Raw genomic sequence first — 19,964 nt, 5'->3', positions numbered from 1 at the left:
AATTACACAATTATTTGCTTGGGTTAATGTTGTTTAGTGAAGACATTTAATTTGCTGACTCCTCCCGGGTTGTCATATCACCACATAATAGGCTTCTGAGAGAATTGCCCCACTCAATCAGAAAAAGAGAAAAATCAGCATGTGTTGCAATAACATTAATTGAACACCAGGTGTCCCCCTATAGATTGCACATAGTCCACTTAAGGAGCTACATGGGTATTACTGGATTATGCCAATGGATTAAGATTCACTAGTTCACTAGTAGAGTGATTTTTTAGTGTCCACATATCTGTGTCAGTTGTGTTTTAACATCATTATATTTAGTTTACCTCCTTTAAAGATTTTAAATCCCTGACTTCACACTGAAGCTGCTAGAAGTGCTTGAATAATCAACTGAACATAAAGTGTACACTACAAAGTTTACTGAAGTTGATATGAGTGATTGTTGAATGTTTACTCAAGTACCACACTGAAGTACAGTTTCAGGCACAGTGCTCGTACTTGAGTTCTACCATTTTTTCCCTCTTTATTTTTGCACTATGCACTTTACTAGATTTCAGAGAGAAATATTGTACTTTATACTCTATTTCTATGTGTATTAAAGGGACAGGTCACCCCAAAATCAAAAACAGATATTTTATCAGTTACTTTTAGTGTTATTCATCAGTCTAGATCGTTTTGATGTGAGTTGCTGAGTGTCGGAGATATTGGCCATAGAGATGTCTGCCTTCACTAAAATATACATAAGTAAAATATACCTATATACATAATAAAAATATGTTTGAAAAAGTCAACAGCAATGTCTCTTTACAGAAATCATGTCCCAAGCAGTTACTGAAGATAATCCACAGACCTTATTGTGAGCAGTTTCACGCAGGAGCTATTTTCTTCCTATCAAACTACACTCGCCAACCAAATCACTGTGCTGGTCATCCATAATCTGTCCCACTAAGAGGGCGTACACATGCTGGGATTTTTGTGCCTTTATATTAATTGTTTTCTATGTAGATGCACAGCAGGTGTGCTCAAATGCCGAAGCAATGCCGAACGCGTTCCCAAGTGCCCATTTTTCAGGGTGCGATTGATGCGCTTTGAGATCAACTGAGTTCAACTTTTGGAATGCAGCAGCGCGCACTGCATGTCATGTAATGAGGAACAACCAATCACAGCCGACAGATATCTTTCCCTTCTTCCGAAAATATCAGTCTGTGATAAATATGGAAAAGTTGATCATGTTAGTGCAGGGCTGCCAAAGCTTTACATCTGTCCCACGGATGATAGGCCTACACACTTATAAACAGTGAATGGAAGAAGATCAGCTCTAAACTTGTTGAGGTTGATTAGGGACCAGACACAACCTGCCATTGCACTCTTGAAAGCTGGCACAAAAAAGGCACTAAAGCGCCTGAACTCGCCTTTTCCCTGCAGTTTAAGACACGACATGTGAACGGCCCCTAAAGGAAAAAGAGATTTCAAGACTTTCACTGAGCTAGCTATCATAGCAGCTCAGTTGAGGGGGCCGCAATGAAGTTTACATCTCTTGTCTATGAGTAGATAGCCGCTTCCTTCTGTGCAGTGATAGAGGTCATGATTCTGGGTCATGATTACTGGAAAGAGACCTTGCAGTTTTTCAAATGTATGCTTTGCTACTTTGAGCACCACAATCTGAGTGCCATCTAGTTCCATTATATCTGAGAGAAGGCAGACAACTCTACAGTCGATATCTCGATATCTCCAACACTCAGCAACTCACACCAAAACAATCTAGACTAGCACTACAGGTAAGAGGAAGAATATGTATTTTTGATCTGGGGGGTGAACTGGGGGTAATCACTTTAACACTATTGGAACAAAAAGTAGTGGGTATGGGGTTTACATATTTGGGTCAAGGCAATTATTGTAAAATTACTTTTTTTTTTTACCTTAAAACATTGTGATAATCAGCATCATTTCCTTGGAATCAAAGTTCAAGGTCACTGTCTAGATTCAATATTTTGAACTAACATTTTTTTTTAAAAAATCATTCAAGGAATTCAATGTAAAGAGGAAGAAAATCTGCAACTGGCACTGACAGTATAGAATCAATAATCGATGCAGCCATGCAGGCCTAGGACCTGCCCCTCTTCACCTACATGTAAGGCCCACAGTAATAGCAAATGCTTTAAAATGTTCAGCATTCAATAGGAACCCTTGAACACAATGAATCACCAACTGAGAAGATGTTGAAAAGGCAGGTTCAGGGAAAGTGTTTAAATCAACATAGTAAATTCACAGGGCTAATGTACAGCAGGGTTTTCTTTAATATACTACAGCTTCAGTTGAAAGTTTGGCTAATATAGTTCAGGGAAGCATACTGTCCTTTGTGTAGGCAGTTGTGCCTGGCAGTGTTTGAGTTTGATTGTTTGGCTTAGCACTGCTGCACCGGGCAGTTCAGTAAACAGACCCACACACTGGAGGTGCAGCCAAGACTAAATGGACCTGAATGTCATGCTAAAAAATTGTGTTTCTGCTCTTCTTAAATGTTTCGGTAGTATTACAAGTAAACAGTGAGGACCCTGGTAGTTTCTGCCTTCAAAACAGGCATTTTGACACATTATCACTCCTCTGCAGCTCAGAGGCAAGGACATGGATCTGCTTCACAACAGAAATTAAGGAACCTACCAACAAATTATCCTCATGCAATCTTCTCCCTGTCCTCGCTGACTATTCAATCTAGTTACTTTCTGTGGCCATTTCTAACTTCATCAGCTCTCACAGTGGTTCAACAGTGTGCATGACACAAGGCTTTCAGAGCATTTGGGGAGCAGCAGGCTACTGCATAAACCCTTAGGCTAAAGTAATTCAACCATTGATGGTTTGACAGGAAACCTATCTATTAATCATTAAAGCTGCATATCAAATACTATGGTCTAAAACTCTTGTGTGTAGGCTATTATTCTGTTTTGGACTGCTGGTTGGAAAAAAACAAGACATTTGAAAATGTCACCTTGGGCTCTGGGAACTTGTGATTGGCTATTTATAACAATTTCCTGGCATTCTATACAATAAAATGATTTGAATCAATTACTGAAAAAAATCTTGTCAAATTTATCGATGATCAACAATAAAATCCTTTATTTCATTATTATTATTAACAAGTTTAGAAAGTAGGGGAAGGGGCCAGACTTCACTGGTGAGTAGTGGAGATCACGGTGACTTTTTTACACAGAGATGCGCTATAATGCCACTACGAAGTCCCTCCTCCATCCTGCCTTTGCATTTTTACACAGATGACGGCAGTATCATGCCGCTCTAGTGGGTGATTTAAGTCAGCATGCCAGTATCGCGGAAGCAAAAGACATGTAACACAACGTCGGTCTCTATTGTGACATGTAACACGCACTGGCAGTGCTTTAAACAGTGACGATTTCAATTACAAGGCAATAACAATCATTTACCTTCTCTGTTATATGGCGGCTGATCTCGTTGCTTTAAGGGTAAGGAGCTCCTGGACCTCATTGTTTTCCCAACATGCAGACATTTTCAGCCGCTGTACTTCTTCTTTCTGTTAGCTGCTTACTGCTATCAGCTACTTTTTAAATCTCCCACGGTGGATCGCATGCATAACACAATGTCGAAACACCACACAAATGCTACCCATGACACCATCCTGCTGGCTGTTTCGTTTATACGGTTATCATTTTGGCGCTGCTACTAACTCCGTTCCTGAATGAATATTCCAGCAAAGGCTTATCACTATTTTCTGAATATTAGCTAGCTTACTTACATCACTTACTTACGGAGTCGCTCAATCTGAAGTAAACTTGCTCATTTGAGGAGGATTCTGATTTGTAAACTGTTCGCATAATGTTAGTCTGTATATTTATGGATCTTCGGCCACCAGTCACATACGTAAGCGAAAATGAGGCGTTGTTCTCTGACTGTCAGCACGGTATTACACCGACGACGTACAGCGAGGTAAGGCATAGGTTACGGCGTAGGCTCTACGTCGACATGAAGCCTACGCTGTAGCTACCGCGTCGATTCAACGCAGTAGTATAAATTAGCATTAACGCCTCGCTTCCACTTATGTATGTGACTGGTGCCCGTAGATCTGTAAATGTATGGATGATGCCTCTAGTGTCCAACCCAAGGAAGTGCATTTCCTTATGGATGGATAGAAACCCCATAGAAAGTACCTGTAGCAATGGGGAAGAATAATTAGTAGTTTAGAATATACACTTGGAACATTACCGGGACAAAAACAGAACTTGCCAGGTACATGGCGTGTTTTGTGAAATATTTAATCAAAAAGACGTATGAATGGCTGAAGGAGTCATAATTACAATCTGACAGTATATAATGTATAACCATATTTTAACAGAGTAACATTACTCAAATTTAAAATGTTTTAAAACTAGATAAACGAGTCCCTTTTAATCATACAAACTCACTTCACAATTAACACGGGCGACTGAACTGAAGGAAATAGCTTGTTAGCTAGTTAGCACCCTGTTAGCTAGCTAGCTAACACCTAGCACACTGTCATATCCACCGCAGAAGTTCAATTTTTTAACCTACTCGCGGCAATTTCCGGACCGAAATATTAAAGAGGAGAGGTGTTTCGCAGGTACATCGGATTTCACGGATATTCCCATAGGAGTGAATGGACTTCCCAATGCCTCGTCCTGTAAACATAGGTAGTGGAAACGCAGCGTATATACACACAGCTTCCGGCGGTCTCTGACGTTTCTTTACGTACCGTCTCGCGCTCGCGACCAACGTCAAGCTCGAGCGTCGAGTCAACGGCAGCAGACAACAACACAACATCTTATTAACGTTTGACTCATGTTTTTAACGTTAGCTTATTTTGTAATAATGGAGATAATATCAGTGTTTACACCCAGCTTGTAGGAAGGAAAGGACGGAGCATTGTTGCCGATATGGTTTTAAAGTTTATTTAAGGTTTCGATAGCTTTTTTGAAGGTTTGGCTAGCTAACCTAGCATTGGTGTTAATTTCTTATGTACATTAACCGCGCATGGATTCAACGAAGAACAGGAAGGCTGCTACAACTGCCGTTATCCACGAGCTTTTCAGAGTCACCGTTAAAGCCAACCAACAGAGGGTGAGTGTTTGATTTTCACAACTTACAGAAGGTTTTTGGACCAGCTCTTTTACTTAATATTTTGAAGAAGACAATATAAATAGTAAAATGAGACAAAAAAACGAAAAAAACAGGAGCAATTTATGTTAACAGCCTTTGCATGTTAGCCTATTTAAGCTATATATGTAACTTCAACCCAGTTATAATCAGGAAGAGATTCACTTTCTTTCTGTCCTCTATTTATTTATTTCTGTCTGTCTCTCTTTCTAGCCGGACTCCCTCCTCCACCCATGAATGTATGACTGCAACTGAAAGTAGTTTGCAAAGATAAGTGCTAGTATGGAGGAAAAGAGAAGAGATGGAGACGGACTGGTACCTGGAGGTGGCTGAGCGCGGTCCACGCTGCAGGAAGTAGGGAGACGAAACTGAATCCCTGCAAGGAGCAAGCAACACCAGTTAGAGAGGACAGATGCAGGTATCGAACACACTAATGCACACCTAGAGTGAATTATCTTTCTATACCTACCACAGCTAACTCCAAGGGGGTCTAAAGCTCACTGAAAAATATTTATAGGAGGTTTTGTCTTTGCCTATTCAGTGGTTAAGTCAGTTAGTAACAGGCAGGAGAGAGAGAAACACAGATGTGCTCAGTTTACAGTTTTAGAAATGGGTCACATCAATGTTTTTCCCTTGATGTTGAATGCACTTAGAGAAAGTGCATTGCATTAGTGTAACAAACTGTAACACTCCGTCACTGCGTAAAGAAAAAGGGGGGAAATGCTAATATCTGAGTGAAACTTACTATCCCGCATTTGCTGTGTTTCTGTCTCAAAGTGCAGATATTCTAATCACTGACAAAACTTGCAACTTCATTGGCAATGCTCATTGGCAACAATTCTCCAGGAGGTGCCTCAACCTTGTTTAAGTGTCAAATTACAAAACTAATTGACAAGGACAATTGAATACGTATTTGTCTAGATTTTGTACTTGTTCCCTTTTGCTTCAGTTGCCACTGCCAATATTGTCCAAACACATATAATGGCATCATAAAACCCACAATGGAATCACAATGGAATTAACTAGGTGGCAAAGGATGATCCAAAATGGACCAAATTGGAGCACAAAATGGAAATCAGCTATATTGTTAAACCAAATATAAAGTCTAAAGCCTTTGATGAATCATTTTTTGCCAAGGTTGTTGGGAATTTTGCCCATCTGCATTGCCATAATATGTTGACCGTGTATCATTATGTAAAGATCAATCCTTATCAGGCATGAGATAACATGCATCATCTAAATGTGAAAACACAAATACACCTTATCTTATTATACATATAAGACACAGAGCAGACATCATTTAAACAGAAATATGAAAATCAAGTCAGATTTTAAAAATAAGGATTTAATACATATAATTTAAATCTTTCCAATTAACGGCATTAAATAGTGAAATTATTATTTTTTCCAGTGTTTGGATATCATGTAAAGAAATATTCAATATTCAAGTATTAAACTTGGTTTATTAGCAGTACAGTGTGTCTCCTGAGAGAGGCACAGAACATTGCATTTTTGGAGTATAGGGCCAAAAAAATGTCATGTACAGATAAAGACTCAGAAGAATAGACACAGACAATAATTATAATCAACTACTGAATTAGCCACTCCACAACTGACGGAAAATGCCACAAACATGAGCTTGAATTAGAAAATTTCAGTCTCTGTCAAATGGCATTTTTGTAGCTCTAACATAAATGAGGTTTAGACAGTAGGGAAACAAAGAAAATCAGACAAAATGTGCTGAGAGACCCAGACAAAGAAGATGTTTTTTAAACTGAAAAGCAAGACAGTCTATCAGTTTTTTTCTCTATCTTTTTTTTTTTTTTTTTTTTTTAACTTCTGGACTGCCTCTGGTGATGCATCAAAATAGTGTATTGAAAAGTGATGCATGCTGTACTGCAGCATGTGGAGTTTCACTTTTCACATTCCCATTTTTCAAATCTGATACTGAATGGGTATGACCACCCCACTTGTACTTATAGCCAGTTTTACTGCATTTAATTCCCTTTATATTTGCTTGAATGAGCTTAAGCCATACTTTACATAAAGTACCAATACACAGCTGCACCTAAAATATAATTATAATCATAGCTAATAACTGGAAATTAAATTATAATGACTTATTATGTGTTCACACTTTGTCATTTGAACACAATATGTGCAGCTGTGATTCCAGATTGATAATGTAGTTACAAAAAAAACTATTGCATTACATGGACTTGATGTAAAGTGTGACTTAATATCATTTCATAATAGTTTTGGTGCAGAGAATATGAAACAGACCTTCTCTCGCGCTTTTTCAACAAGGCCCCTCTCAAACCTTTTGCTCCTTTGTGGTCAAGACTTAAATTTCAGAAAACTCGTTGCAAAAGTTCTGACTGCGTCTCCTCCCCGTCCGAATCCCTCCATTTGTGCCAGAGGCTGTTCTTGCCATAGTTGTGGACTCAGACTGGCAAAGAGGCTGGGGAGATGCTGTTCTTACTCAGGTGGTGGCTTAATGACGTGCAATGACTGATGAGCTGCGTACATGAGCATGGGGGCTGAAGATGTAACAAAGTGAATGTGAAGTCTCTTGGGTTTTAATGTAACACTATGTTTTGTTTGACTATCTAGCTTCCCTCAAAGTAAGCAGGGGTACAGATTTGTTTTTTCTTTTTTTCTGATTTATCATTGTAGTCTAAAGCCTAATATTCACGCCAATAACTTTATCTAGTCGCAATATAATAATGAGTTCTCTCTTTAACAATTAGTTCTACCCGCTGCCAGTACAGTTGAAAGCATTGCATCTACTTTACATAATTGCATTGTGGCCTACTCTAATTGTTTTCATGAAGCCAATGTGCGCGTGTTTATGGCAAGACACATCACAGCATCCTTAAAAATAACTGAAAAAGTACATTTGATAATGACTGTAGATGTCACTTTGCATTCATAAAAGTATCTTTTCAGTGATAGACTCCAGGATTAAATGCAAGTGAAGTCTTACTTGTGCACTGAAATAATCTAAATGTGTCTTTTCTTTTGAAAGTTTTTTTCTGCTCACCTGAATGGCTTTTCTTTGGTGTGCATAAAAAGACGCATATTGCCAAAGGCAAAAAAATCACTGTGTTCAGCTAAAAGAACACTGTGCTTTGCAAGAAAGAGCATTGACTACGGGGAATTTATTGTTTTTATGAATGTTACTTTACCTGACCCAACCACTGTGGAGATATTTCCTCAGCCCTAGGATTGAGCTCGAATATGGCACTGGTGGTTAGCAATGTTGGATGAGTGGATGGATCCATAAGCTGATGAATGGATGGATGGATGAATTGACATAGGACAACTAGCAGGACTTGGGGGTGTGTATAGGTCAGTAATTCCAGCTGAATCTGCTGGATTTACAAAATTTAAAAGTAAGTTTGTGTAGCCCTTTTTTTCAAGAGCCGTACAATAAAACAAGCATGTTGTTCAGAGCCACATACATATATACATACAGTGGTGATGCCCCCATGGATGCAAGGTGGATTAACCTTTTATGTATGATAGGTCACAACAAACCAATACAAATCAATGGTCCGAAAAACAGACTCTCTTTTCTTTGCCTTTGCCCCGGTAGCGAGGTAATGGATAGCGACCCAAATAAATCCGCCAAAAAAATTAACATTTTCCAGCCCTCACAGATAAAATAAAAAAAAAAAAAAGGAAAACGTTGAAGTAATCTAAACAAAAAGCCCCATTTTACCCTAGAATCACAAGTGTTGGACAAAACAAAGCACCTATAGACCATATTGCTATTGTTAGAGCCATCATAATCGTTAGGTTGACAAGATAAGTTTGTCATGAATGTGGCACTAGAGGAAAAACTGAAGAGCTGTTTAAATTTAACAAAGATTTGCCCTCTTGAAGAACTGAATATGGTGACCAAATTTTACGCTAAACTGGAATATTTTGTGTTTGCAAAGATGACTTTTTGTTCTAAGAGTGGTACTAGTATAACACCCTGTAATATGTAAACAGTTCATTCAACTGGTAAGTGTGCATGTGCTCAGGAAATTTCAAGCATATTTGCCCATTTGGCCTGATGGCCATGGGTTTACCAACAATGTATTCATCCTTTGAGGATCTGAATCAGTATGTTCTTTGAACCAAAGTGTTGGACAGAAAAAAACAACTGACAGACCATCGGATATCACCATTTATGAGTTCTGCTGCTAGTGGGGTCATTAAAATGGGTTTGCTACAGTACAGCAATGGCAGCTGAATATAAACTTTGTCAACAAATCAGAACATTTCATTGTGAACAGACCTTTTAAATAAGTTGTTAGCCCACACAATGAAGGTATGGTAGTTTGTGAGACAATTATTAGTTTAAGATAAGCTTTATAAAACCCCTCATGGAACCAATAACAACTGCCATATATGATACTGTACCTACCCAGCATATCTGACTACAAGTATAATACTATACTTTATGTGCAGTATTATGTACAATTTTGTGTAGACAGCATAATAATAAATAATGCTTTTCAATTACTTCAGTACGCCAGAATGTGCAATCTGCAACCATGTAATAATTTTGAATATTAAATCCATTACCCACCACCTTCAAAATTAAGTCTGAGGACTGATGGTATTTGTCCTTAGCTCAAGGCTTATGTTAGAGGAATGAGCTGAATTAAAAATGTCATCAATGTCAAAATCACAACTACTGAAAACAACTGAGATGAATACAGATCTGAAAAGGTCTTCAACAACTGTGGCTTGTCTACGATTGATGATATCATCTGAAAGCGGCATTGATTTGTGCTGGTTTGTAGAACAAAGCTGTTATGTTGGTCATAACCTGCCTTGCTGCATGCCAGGATATTTGAAATAAGGACACACTAATGTGTGCTGATTTTATTCCCCTCTGTTCACTTAAAGAAAATGTATACAATGGTTAAAGCAAGAGGGTGAATCACTACCAATACCAATGAATTTGAACAGAACAGTAATATTAAATCATAACAAATAAAAACAAACCAAATAAATAATTTTATGGACTTTGTAAAAGGCTTCATGCACATCTCAGTTTAAGTACGTTCCAGTTGTGCAGAAGAGATTTTCAATGGAACGGATATTCTTATGTCTCACTCTGTTCAAATGCAGTAGATACTGTATAAGAAATGCCAGTGTGCTAACACAAGGCCAACATGTGGGACAGTAGTCAACTGATTTCTTAGTTCAGTTCTTTTGGTTTGATGAATTCATTATCCAGTACTGGTACGTAATCTCGTAAATTCCACTGGATTCAATGTGGAAACAGATGAAAAACATTTAAATGTATTATACATACTTTGTGAGTATGACAGCATTTTCAACTTATGATATATCTTATTTTAGTGGAAAATGTTAATGAGTCAGACAAAATGTATGAAAAACTGTATTAACAACATATAAAAAAAGATATAATAAAGCGGTTCCCTACCAGACCTACCGTACTCTCTACGCCCCCCAGCTAAGCTACGGGCGCCTAAAATGGGGGAAAACAGGAAAATAAAACGAACAAACAAAAAGAAAAAGGTGATAGCTTAGTAGAAAAGCAATGCAAATTGAGAGGGTCAAAGTAAAAGACACTGTGTCTGGCCCATGCTGTGTATTTGCGGTGTGTTTAAGTGTGCAGATACTAACTATGGACACAAAATATACTACTTATGCTTTAAGTTAGTTTCATCTTTGGATGCCATTGTAAAGCTATGACCCCCATTTTTCCATTTAAATTACCATAAACATAAACATGATAAACATTTTAATCCATTGTTTTATATCAATTTATGAAAAATACATAAGGCCAATAAAAGTTGAAAATGAAAATTCACAAGAAACACCACAATAAGCAAAACAAAAAGAAAACAAAAGTATCACATACTGGTTTCATTCTTTGAACAAAATAAGCATAAGCTAACAAATGCAGGCTAAACTATGGTGTTCAAAAGGTGCTTAATAACTTTGACAAAGTCTGATTCACTAAACAATGCAGTCTGAGATCCCTGAAAATTGCAACATGATCGATGCAAAACAGAGCAGTATGTTTTCTCCACGAAACCTTGAATAAATGCAGGAAGAGAACATAGGGGTAGAAAAGGATTTATATTCAAGCAGTGTTACAGGTTCAGGTGAGATCAGATTCCATCCAAAAACCTTTGTCCTAATAGCTGAACGTCACAGAGTTGGCACAGTTGTTGCATCAGATCTCTGGATGACAACAAAATGTAAACAAAAACTCATGGGGTAATTGACTACACATTGTAACATAGAAGATAGACATTTCTTACAAATAATTATATATTTCATTACACAAAATATGGTTGCATGGTTAAAAAATAATTGTAAATACCCTTTGTCTTTTTCCTCTTTAGTCTTTGTTAAATGTACATCTTTCATGTATATATTTTTTTAAAATAATACTTAGATCAGTGTCTGTATTTTTGCTACATTTCAACTTGTTTTAAGGGAAGGGTCATTTCTTTGGGCTAAATGGTGAAATGATAATGACACACTTGATTAAACTTATTTATAGCATGGGTGAGTTCCTTGGGATCAGTCAATGACCAGTTTGCAGTTCAATTGGATATAAATTTAGAAGAATGTTAAGCATTTGTACAGCATTTCCAATTATATTGTCACAGGCTTTGTTTTCTAATTTTGCCGTAGTCCGTAAATAAATTGACAATGCGTGATGCACTTACGATTGTTTGTTTCTTTTGTTCATGATGTCACAAAGCACACGGATGCTACCACTAAGCAGGAATTTCAAGAATCTCACCAACAAACTCTTTGATTCTAGTATACATATAAGCTAAAATGGGAGAAATGTGAATGAATCAACTGTCTGCCTGCCAGGAAACACTAAAACAACCTTTAGTGTGGCCCGTGGCTCATGCAAAAACAACTCAATAAAATAAATCTTTTTAAAATTAAAAAAAAGAAAAAGAGCCACCACTATTTTCTGAAAACATCATTCTGTTTGTGGCATTGATGACTTGCATGAAAGCTAAACATAAACACCTAATATCTAGAACTGCAAATATTTAGATGATGTAAAAATACAACAAAGAACAAACAACTTGCATAGAATGAATGAATGTAGATTGGAGACATCACGATTGGCCAGTCTTCAGCACCTTTAAATTAGTTTGCATTCCCCAAACAATGGGAAAAGATGTAAGTAAGGAATGCCACTGCAATCCCCTCTTACTCATTCAAAAAGCAAAAATATGAATACAAGCCTTTCCAAAGTTTTTTTTTCATATATACTGTATATGTATATATATATATATATATATTGTATAATAAAATGGTTATAGGCTAAATGTTGTCACAGTCATATGCCTTTCGCTGAAATCATTTATGATTTATGCTAACCCAGCCTTTGGCTGGTCTGTGATGAAAAACTCAAAATTGGGTTTGTTTGGGTTTATAACAACAATAAATAGGTTATAAGTTTTGAAAATTAATGTTCTGTATTGCAAATAGTGTAGAATGGCAACAATACATTTGAACTTATTTCTTACCTATTATTCGTTGTACTAAAACCTCAAAACCTCAAGTTATGAGTTATGAAGTTGCTGCCATAAATTACTAGCAAAACATGTTTTAATATAGTGTTCCTTTGTAACACATATATTAGATTATCAAGGCAAATGAGTCATGTAGCTAGGCTTTTAAGCTCAGGTTTAATGAGTTACCATAACAGGTGTGTGGGGCAGAGCTACTGCAGTAACTCGAAAGGAAATGTCTTCCCTTTTTTTCTTCTGTGGCTTCAACTTTAGTTTTGTTCTTACCTCTTATACAACCTTTGTATAAATATCATCTTTTCAAAATGCCACTTTTTCTGCAAGTATTGTCTTTTGGTCGTGCAAAGGGGGAAGAAGATCCACTCTCTTTATAAAGTGAGAGATGATGCCTCTCCTTTATTTAAGTCCTTTTGAAAGGTTCACATTTCAGTCAGGGGTCTGATACATACAGGCTTCCCATGGTCCTGTGCTGCAGTGATCGTCCAAAGATAAGTGCTGTCAAGTTTGGAGATGTTTGTTGCTGGCCTCAGTTCCATGGGCCACAGTATTACAGTAACTTTGGTACGCCATGTAGATACAGTGTGACAATGGACCAGATGAGTGGTTGAGGGGAATGCCAGTGGCTAATGAGCAAATATTATTTTATGAGTAACAGACAAAATGAGCAATTGGCCAAATATAGCAGATGATTGAGGGCTCCCACCCATTAAGGTTTGACAGGAGCCCAGCTAAGCCATCACTAGTGAGGCGGTGTTAGTACATTCAGTGGTACTATACTGCACCTCTGGGGACATGTCAGAGGTAGAGGCCCTCAGTGGCTCTGATTGTCTACTTATAGGGACCAATGTTTCTCTGTTATCTTTCAGCAGTGATGAACCACCCCAGCATGAAAAAGTCCACCATTACTAGAAAAATGTGGCATTTAAAAAAGGTGAATATGGTAGAATTTAATCAGAATCTCTTAACGTAATTTACCAAAACAGTTTCAACTCAGTATTTGTCAAACCTTTTCCATTTAAAAAAGAAAAAGAAAGGATAGATAAGATACCTAACCAAACATTTAAGAACCTCCAGTCACCACTGCACGAAAAACAATAGTTGAAACACTGGTATGAACTACCAACTTCCTTATGAGGTGCACAAACAGCTGGAGGATGAACATGATGAAATAAATGAAGACAGACCTTGAAGACTGAAAAAAGTGCTGTGTTTGGTTTAGAACCACAATTACTACTATACCCCTCTCAGCGCTGTCAGAAATGAGTATGTTTATAACTGCAAACAGTACAAGTATTGAATATAAGTTTCTCTATGTACAAAATGATACATTTATATACATATACAGAGTTTGAACATGAATGCAGTTTGTGCAAGAATGAACTGAACGCCGATACATTCATACTTCTCGTTCACTGCGAACCTCCCTTACCATTTTCTCTCCACATGCTGTCAGACTTAAAGTCAGTAACAAATGATTCGTCGTAAACAATTTTAGCCAGGGACTAAGTCCACAAAGCCTTGAGACAGTGTCATCCATACAGTATTCCAGAGGATTAAGCTTTCACAAATTTTATTCTAAGTTTTTGTTAGCGCTATCTGCTGTTTGTCATATTTTTACAGTTACTTCTCTATGCGCTGTGGTTCACCAGTTCGCCATTGAGAAAACTTGTAGGTTGGAAATTTTCAAAATGCCCATTTCAACTGGAACTGGCTACGAAATGGATGAAGGCCATGGCAAAGGAATGCTTTGATTAGAATAACTAAAAAGTAAATTATATATCAATATATTCATAAATAATGTATTTATCTTTAATGCATTCATTAAAAAACTAGGGTTTATAAAGTTATTCACAGTATTTTTTCAGTATACTCAGGTGCTTAAGAGAATGTTTCTACAGGAAGAGAAACTGGAATGAACATGAGCTATTCATTTGCAGAAACAGACCAACATATGCCTCACCTCACAATGGCTGATTATTAGGATTTATCATTAAATGACCCTCAGGTTTCCAATCATATTTACTTGAATTGACTTTTACTCTGAAGGTTGGGCATTTAAGACAGCGGAGGGAAGATGATGCTGCACTTGTTGGCACTTGAGGATCTGAACATCAGCCACATTCTCTCTCACATTCTTTGTCACCTCATTCTGGTGTAAAACAAAGTCATTCTCTTTTATTCCATGGCTAAGCAAGACACTTGTTAAAAGATTGCTTGAACAACATTGTAACCTGTTCAAGAGATGACAGACTCTGTGTCTGCATAGAGTAAAGGGACATCTACCAACATCTCAGCCCTGCAGTTCCTGGTAAATATCGGGTTTTTGCCCTGGCTTTCTCATCTGATTTTACAGAATGCGCAGAATGGGAATGATTAGAATGACATAGACAGATATGACATGGGCCCACTGGTGTACTTCCTGCTCCACAGTTCTAGACTAGCACTTCTGTGACCACCTGTGTGGCCAACTGTGTCTGGCTGCTTTTGGGGCTTTTGCTTTTTGTTGATCTCCCATGGGAAATCCTCTATTGGAAGTGGGCTGGCAGGACTGCCTGACCCCTCTGGCGTGCTCTCAGGGGTTCCCTCTATAATCTCAATCCGGGGTGGGTCCATCAAATCCATAATGCTGAAGGGTGCTGGCTCTGGTTGGCACATCACTGACTTGTCCTCTGTATTTTGTCGGATGGACCAACTTGAGCCTGCTTGGATTCCTATGGACACTCTGTCATCTGTTTGTGTGGTGCTGTCGCTGCAAGGCTCCCGGCACAAAGTCCACATGTTGTAGCACTGAGTAAAGTTGAAGAAGTTACTGTTGAAAGTCTTCAATTCCCCACAGACATCTCTACGCAGCTCTGCCAGTTCATAGCGCATTGCTGAGATTTCATCCTTCCACTGCATGTTGAAGGCAGCAACCATGTTAGCAGATTCTTTAAAGGCCTGAATGGCCTGAGGGACCGGTGGCTCTGAGGCTACAGGTGAGGCAGAGGGGACCCTGTATGAAGGCGGGGATGCCGGTGGGACAGAGATGGCTGTTACAGTGGAGCTAGTACTGTGCTGGCTGCGAGCAGCAGCAGTCTCTCTCTCCAGCCTCTCCAGCTCCACATACGCAGAGGAGCTAGCACCGTCATCGTCCTCTATCATGTCTTCACATAGTAAAGAGGTCCCATCCACAACATCATATCCCTCTGGAAGAAAAATTTGAATATGCAAACAGAAGGACATTCAAAGTGAAAGGAACAGCTGGAGTGTGATTTGATTTGGCTTCTTTACTAGAAAACAAACACATATCTATGGAAAACATACAGTATGTGAGTGGCAGGTAACTCCAAAGACACACAAGATCAAACCCAGTGCAAACCCAATTTCCCGTTTAGTTCGAAAGATTCAAGTGTTTTATCAGGGATGAACATCCACCATTGACTTGTGTGCTATTCAAATGCGACTAACAGAGTTGAACCAGAGTTGTAAAAAACCAAGAGGTAACTGAGTAGTGTCATAAAATCACAAAATTACAAGTGTGAAGAAACTCACTGTCCATTTTTTTTAGCACTATTGAAGTATATTGTTGGTGGAATTCATGACATGTTTCTGAAAGTTGCTTATCATCGTTCAAATTTTGGATGAACTTTCTGTGGTGTTCAAGTGTAGCACTTTATGGAGAATCCAAAATGGATCAGCTAAATAATAGAGCTCCCTCCTGCCAGAGCCAATATCGAATATACAGCACCTTTTTTGAAAGACAATAATGGTTGTCATTAAACTCACATACTGTAGGCTTTTCACAATGTTTTTACACTGCCTTCTCAGTCATCTCAAGGCTTCTTTCCATCTTTTCACTGCACAGCACAGCAAAGAGTGGAATTAAACATGAAATACATCAATCATTATCAGATCATGAATCCATTTTCTGAGAACCCTTTTCTCAAAACATATCAAAATGTTTATTTTTGTGCCATTTTGTGCAAAAGAAAAGATGTAAAGGGGGGTAGCAGAATCACAACCCACTGGGTCAAGAAGCAGATATGAACCCTATTGAACATATCAGGTCCAAAGTGGCTGATTAGACCATGTGGAGTAAGTAACCCGGTGAGGGGAGGGGTCACTCCCCCCTTCGGGGCTGCACCAGGGAGAGGCTGCAATCCCACAGTCAAAGACAGCTGACAGACTCAATGCCAAGGGTTAGACTGCCACATGTGGCCTTTTTAAAAGAAGTCAGATTTTCATGAAAAGAAAAACAGATGCTGCTCTCACAAGTAATTGGAGACAGTGGCAATGCGATCACATTCAGTGCTATTTTATGGTTGCCATATGAAAACATTCCGAAAAGTTTGGGAAGTACATCTCTTATACATTTACACTTACAATGTGGTCTAAACACACTTAAAATAGAGACATGGTAAACAACTCACAAAAGCCAGCATCACATTCATCACTTTAATCAATATTCTGAGGTGTCAAGGTTTTAAGAAGAAATCAAAGTGTCTGAGGTTTTGTGAGTTGTTTGGAACCGTGTTTGCTACTTAGGATAACATAATGAGATATTTCTACCAGCTATACATCTATGGATATATAAACTCTATGTATCTATTGTTTTTACTGAGAAGGCAGTGCAAAAACACACATATACATAGATATATGTATGCGTGTCAACATTAAAATACCTGCAACAATCATCACTGATGCCTCCAGTTGTTCATTCCCCCTGGTTATCCTTCAAGAGATGGATGGTCAAATGGAGAGGGGTTTGCTGCTCGTCTGCCCTACGGAGCATCATGGGATCCCTTCCCCACTCAAGGGTCCACTAGCCTCACATGGGGTTTGGTTCATAAGCCGCTTACAATTCAATTATAAACTAGTACTGAATACTAACATAAAAACATGATTCCAGGAATCAATGTTTTTCTTAGCCAAGGTAGCCTAGATAAGTTACTTTATTCAATTTCAAGGCCACTATTCCCTCAGAACAGTGCAAAGAGTACACCAAAGGAGAAATATAACTTACAGTATGGCTTGACTGGGAGGTGACAGTACTGTATAAAATTAATCACCATCCAGGGAACCCTTCTCTGGGTTGCTATAACCTTATCTGACATTGTAATTGATGCATAATGCCAATCTTCAAAATACATCTTCATAACATATTGTACAGTCAACTGCTTGTTTTAGTCCATATAGAGCTGACAGATTTGGAGCAGAGAGTTAAATGAATAGAGTTCAGCAAATAAGACAGTGGGATTGGAGAACACTCCTTTATCCTCAGTACTTCTGTCACATCGAAGAAATCGTAGATGGAAACCCAATTGAAGATGAAAGGATTCCAAAAACAAAAGTCCAGATTGCACAAGAAAACAAAACCCACAAAATGAGAAAAAGTGCAAATGTCTCCAATATTAAATTGACAGAAAAGTGTACAAAAACAATGAAAATCCAGGTCATAATATTTAAAAATGCACGCAATTAAAGAAAAATGTTTCAATAGGGTTCATAGCTTTACTCTTGCAGGTAAACACCAAATGCACTTAGTGAGGGAGTTACTGCAAAGACTCTGCTTGCACAAAGAACCTGAAATGCTTAATTTTATATTGCTCGCACCGTGTCGCACAAAACCTTGAAATCTTTGCGTTTTGTATTAAAAATGCAGCATGTAGGACAAATAAATATTTGTGACCATAGACAAAATGTGCTGTTTTCAGAACATGTTGCGTCTGGGTCCACTGTCATATTTTAATTGTAGCGTAAAAAAAACTCTGACCAATGTAAGCGAAGTTTGCTAAATTGGCAACTCGCAGTTGAAGACAACAGTGATTCAGAAGCTTTAGGAGTTCCTGTAATAAACTATACATACAATTCATTAGTTATTTTGACTGAGATCAATGCTCAAAAGCTTGAGTTTAATGCAACACAATACAACAATACTGCAAATAGTCGAAAGTTGTATTTCTCAAACTCATACCATCACTGAACAGTTCCTTTGTGCAACCAGCACGTGTGAGTGCACGTGTTCTAGTCTCTAGAGGTTGTTGACTTACCTTAAATTGGTTACAAGATTGTTTTTTGTTTGTAATTTTATGAGGTCTGTGACCAGGTCAGTTACAAAGCGTATTGCTAATGTGTTGGTGCAACAGAGCAGGGGGAAGACAGGCGGAAGGCTCGTCCGTTGTATCCTCTCAACACAAATAAGTCAACAACCTACCGCTCCCCTACCCCCTGGCCCGTTTTTGTCTTCATCCCTCCCTAAGTAACTCACAGGCTTTGCACAACACATATATAACACCACAGTTTAACATGCTTAGGGTAGGGCCTGTTCCTCATAGGCATGCCATGTAATGTGGCTGTGCTGTGTTGTAAATATTGTGTACCGTGAGCGTGTGTTGCCATCTCAGTGTTGATGCGACCCCCCAGACCTTATCCTAGTCTACAGCTTGGCAACACCACAAGTGACCAACTAGAAGCTTGTCTAATGATGCATGAATCGTGCAAAGTAACACACAAGCAGATCCATCTAAACAATCGGGAGTATGCAGAGGCAAAAACAAACACACGCACACCATAGCTTCCAAAAAAAAAATAACTGGGATCATTCAGCCCGGCATCTCTGAAGCTCAAGGGTTCCCCACTGTACATATGTAGGTATGTCAAGTTTGTGCGCATGTATAGGATGTATGAGGGTATGTAGTCTAAGCCCTCTCTTATTTAGGGGGGGGATTGTTTTACCTGTTGTGGATCTGAGAGTTGAAGTGACAGTGGAGGATGTCATTGAAGGCAAGCAGTCGTCATCTTGGGAATAACCAGCCTGAATTGCACGGAGGTAACTGTGGCTTCGAGTGCGGAACGAACCAGGCAGGTCCAAGGCTTCCATGGCCTGGGATTCTACTTCACTAAAAACGGACTCGCAAACTGACTCAAACTGGCCATTGATCTCAGTCTCACTCACCTGAGAGACAAAAACAGGAATAGCAGTCCTTAATTTTTCCTCTTCCTTTCTCTTTCTCACTTTGATTCTTCCCCTTTGCACAGCAAATATGAAGGAGTGTTAGCGTAAGGAAATGCCACTGTCATTCCGACCTTAAACTGAATAAATGTCAAGATCAAATGAAAAAAAGGCAGATGACAACAGAAAACAATCAGAAAAATATTCAGTTTGGGTCATAAAACATTCCATTCACCACACATCCCCAAACTAAGATGTACTCTACAGTATACTGTATGTCACTACATGTAAAACACTGCAGTCTCAATTCTTTGTCTTGAAGCTTTAACAAGTCTCTTACAAATACTCTTAAG

The 19,964-nt window shown here is 38.5% G+C and overlaps 1 protein-coding gene and 1 long non-coding RNA gene across 7 annotated transcripts in view; one reads left to right on the top strand and one right to left on the bottom strand.

Annotated features, from left to right (window-relative positions):
* Positions 1–19,964, bottom strand: part of dlgap2b (discs, large (Drosophila) homolog-associated protein 2b) — a 142,979-nt gene that overhangs the window by 34,991 nt on the left and 88,024 nt on the right. For 3 of the 6 annotated variants that reach the window (XM_033648456.2, XM_033648461.2, XM_033648459.2), the window contains 3 exons: positions 19,395–19,614; positions 10,592–10,636; positions 5,462–5,518 (listed from right to left, as the gene is read on the bottom strand). In XM_033648456.2, the coding sequence (XP_033504347.1) occupies positions 5,462–5,518; positions 10,592–10,636; positions 19,395–19,614 (322 nt within the window). The other 3 variants (XM_078173899.1, XM_033648458.2, XM_033648462.2) reach the window with 3 other exon arrangements.
* Positions 5,422–19,964, top strand: part of LOC144466539 (uncharacterized) — a 68,858-nt gene continuing 54,315 nt past the window's right edge. The window contains exon 1 of the long non-coding RNA XR_013493156.1: positions 5,422–5,560. This is a non-coding gene — a long non-coding RNA (uncharacterized LOC144466539). The remainder of the gene's footprint in view (positions 5,561–19,964) is intronic.

Source organism: Epinephelus lanceolatus, chromosome 13, assembly GCF_041903045.1.
Source record: "Epinephelus lanceolatus isolate andai-2023 chromosome 13, ASM4190304v1, whole genome shotgun sequence".
Classification (NCBI taxonomy): Eukaryota; Metazoa; Chordata; class Actinopteri; order Perciformes; family Serranidae; genus Epinephelus; species Epinephelus lanceolatus.
The sequence above is the reverse complement of the archived record's forward strand: the minus strand, read 5'-3'. Positions and strand labels throughout refer to the sequence as shown.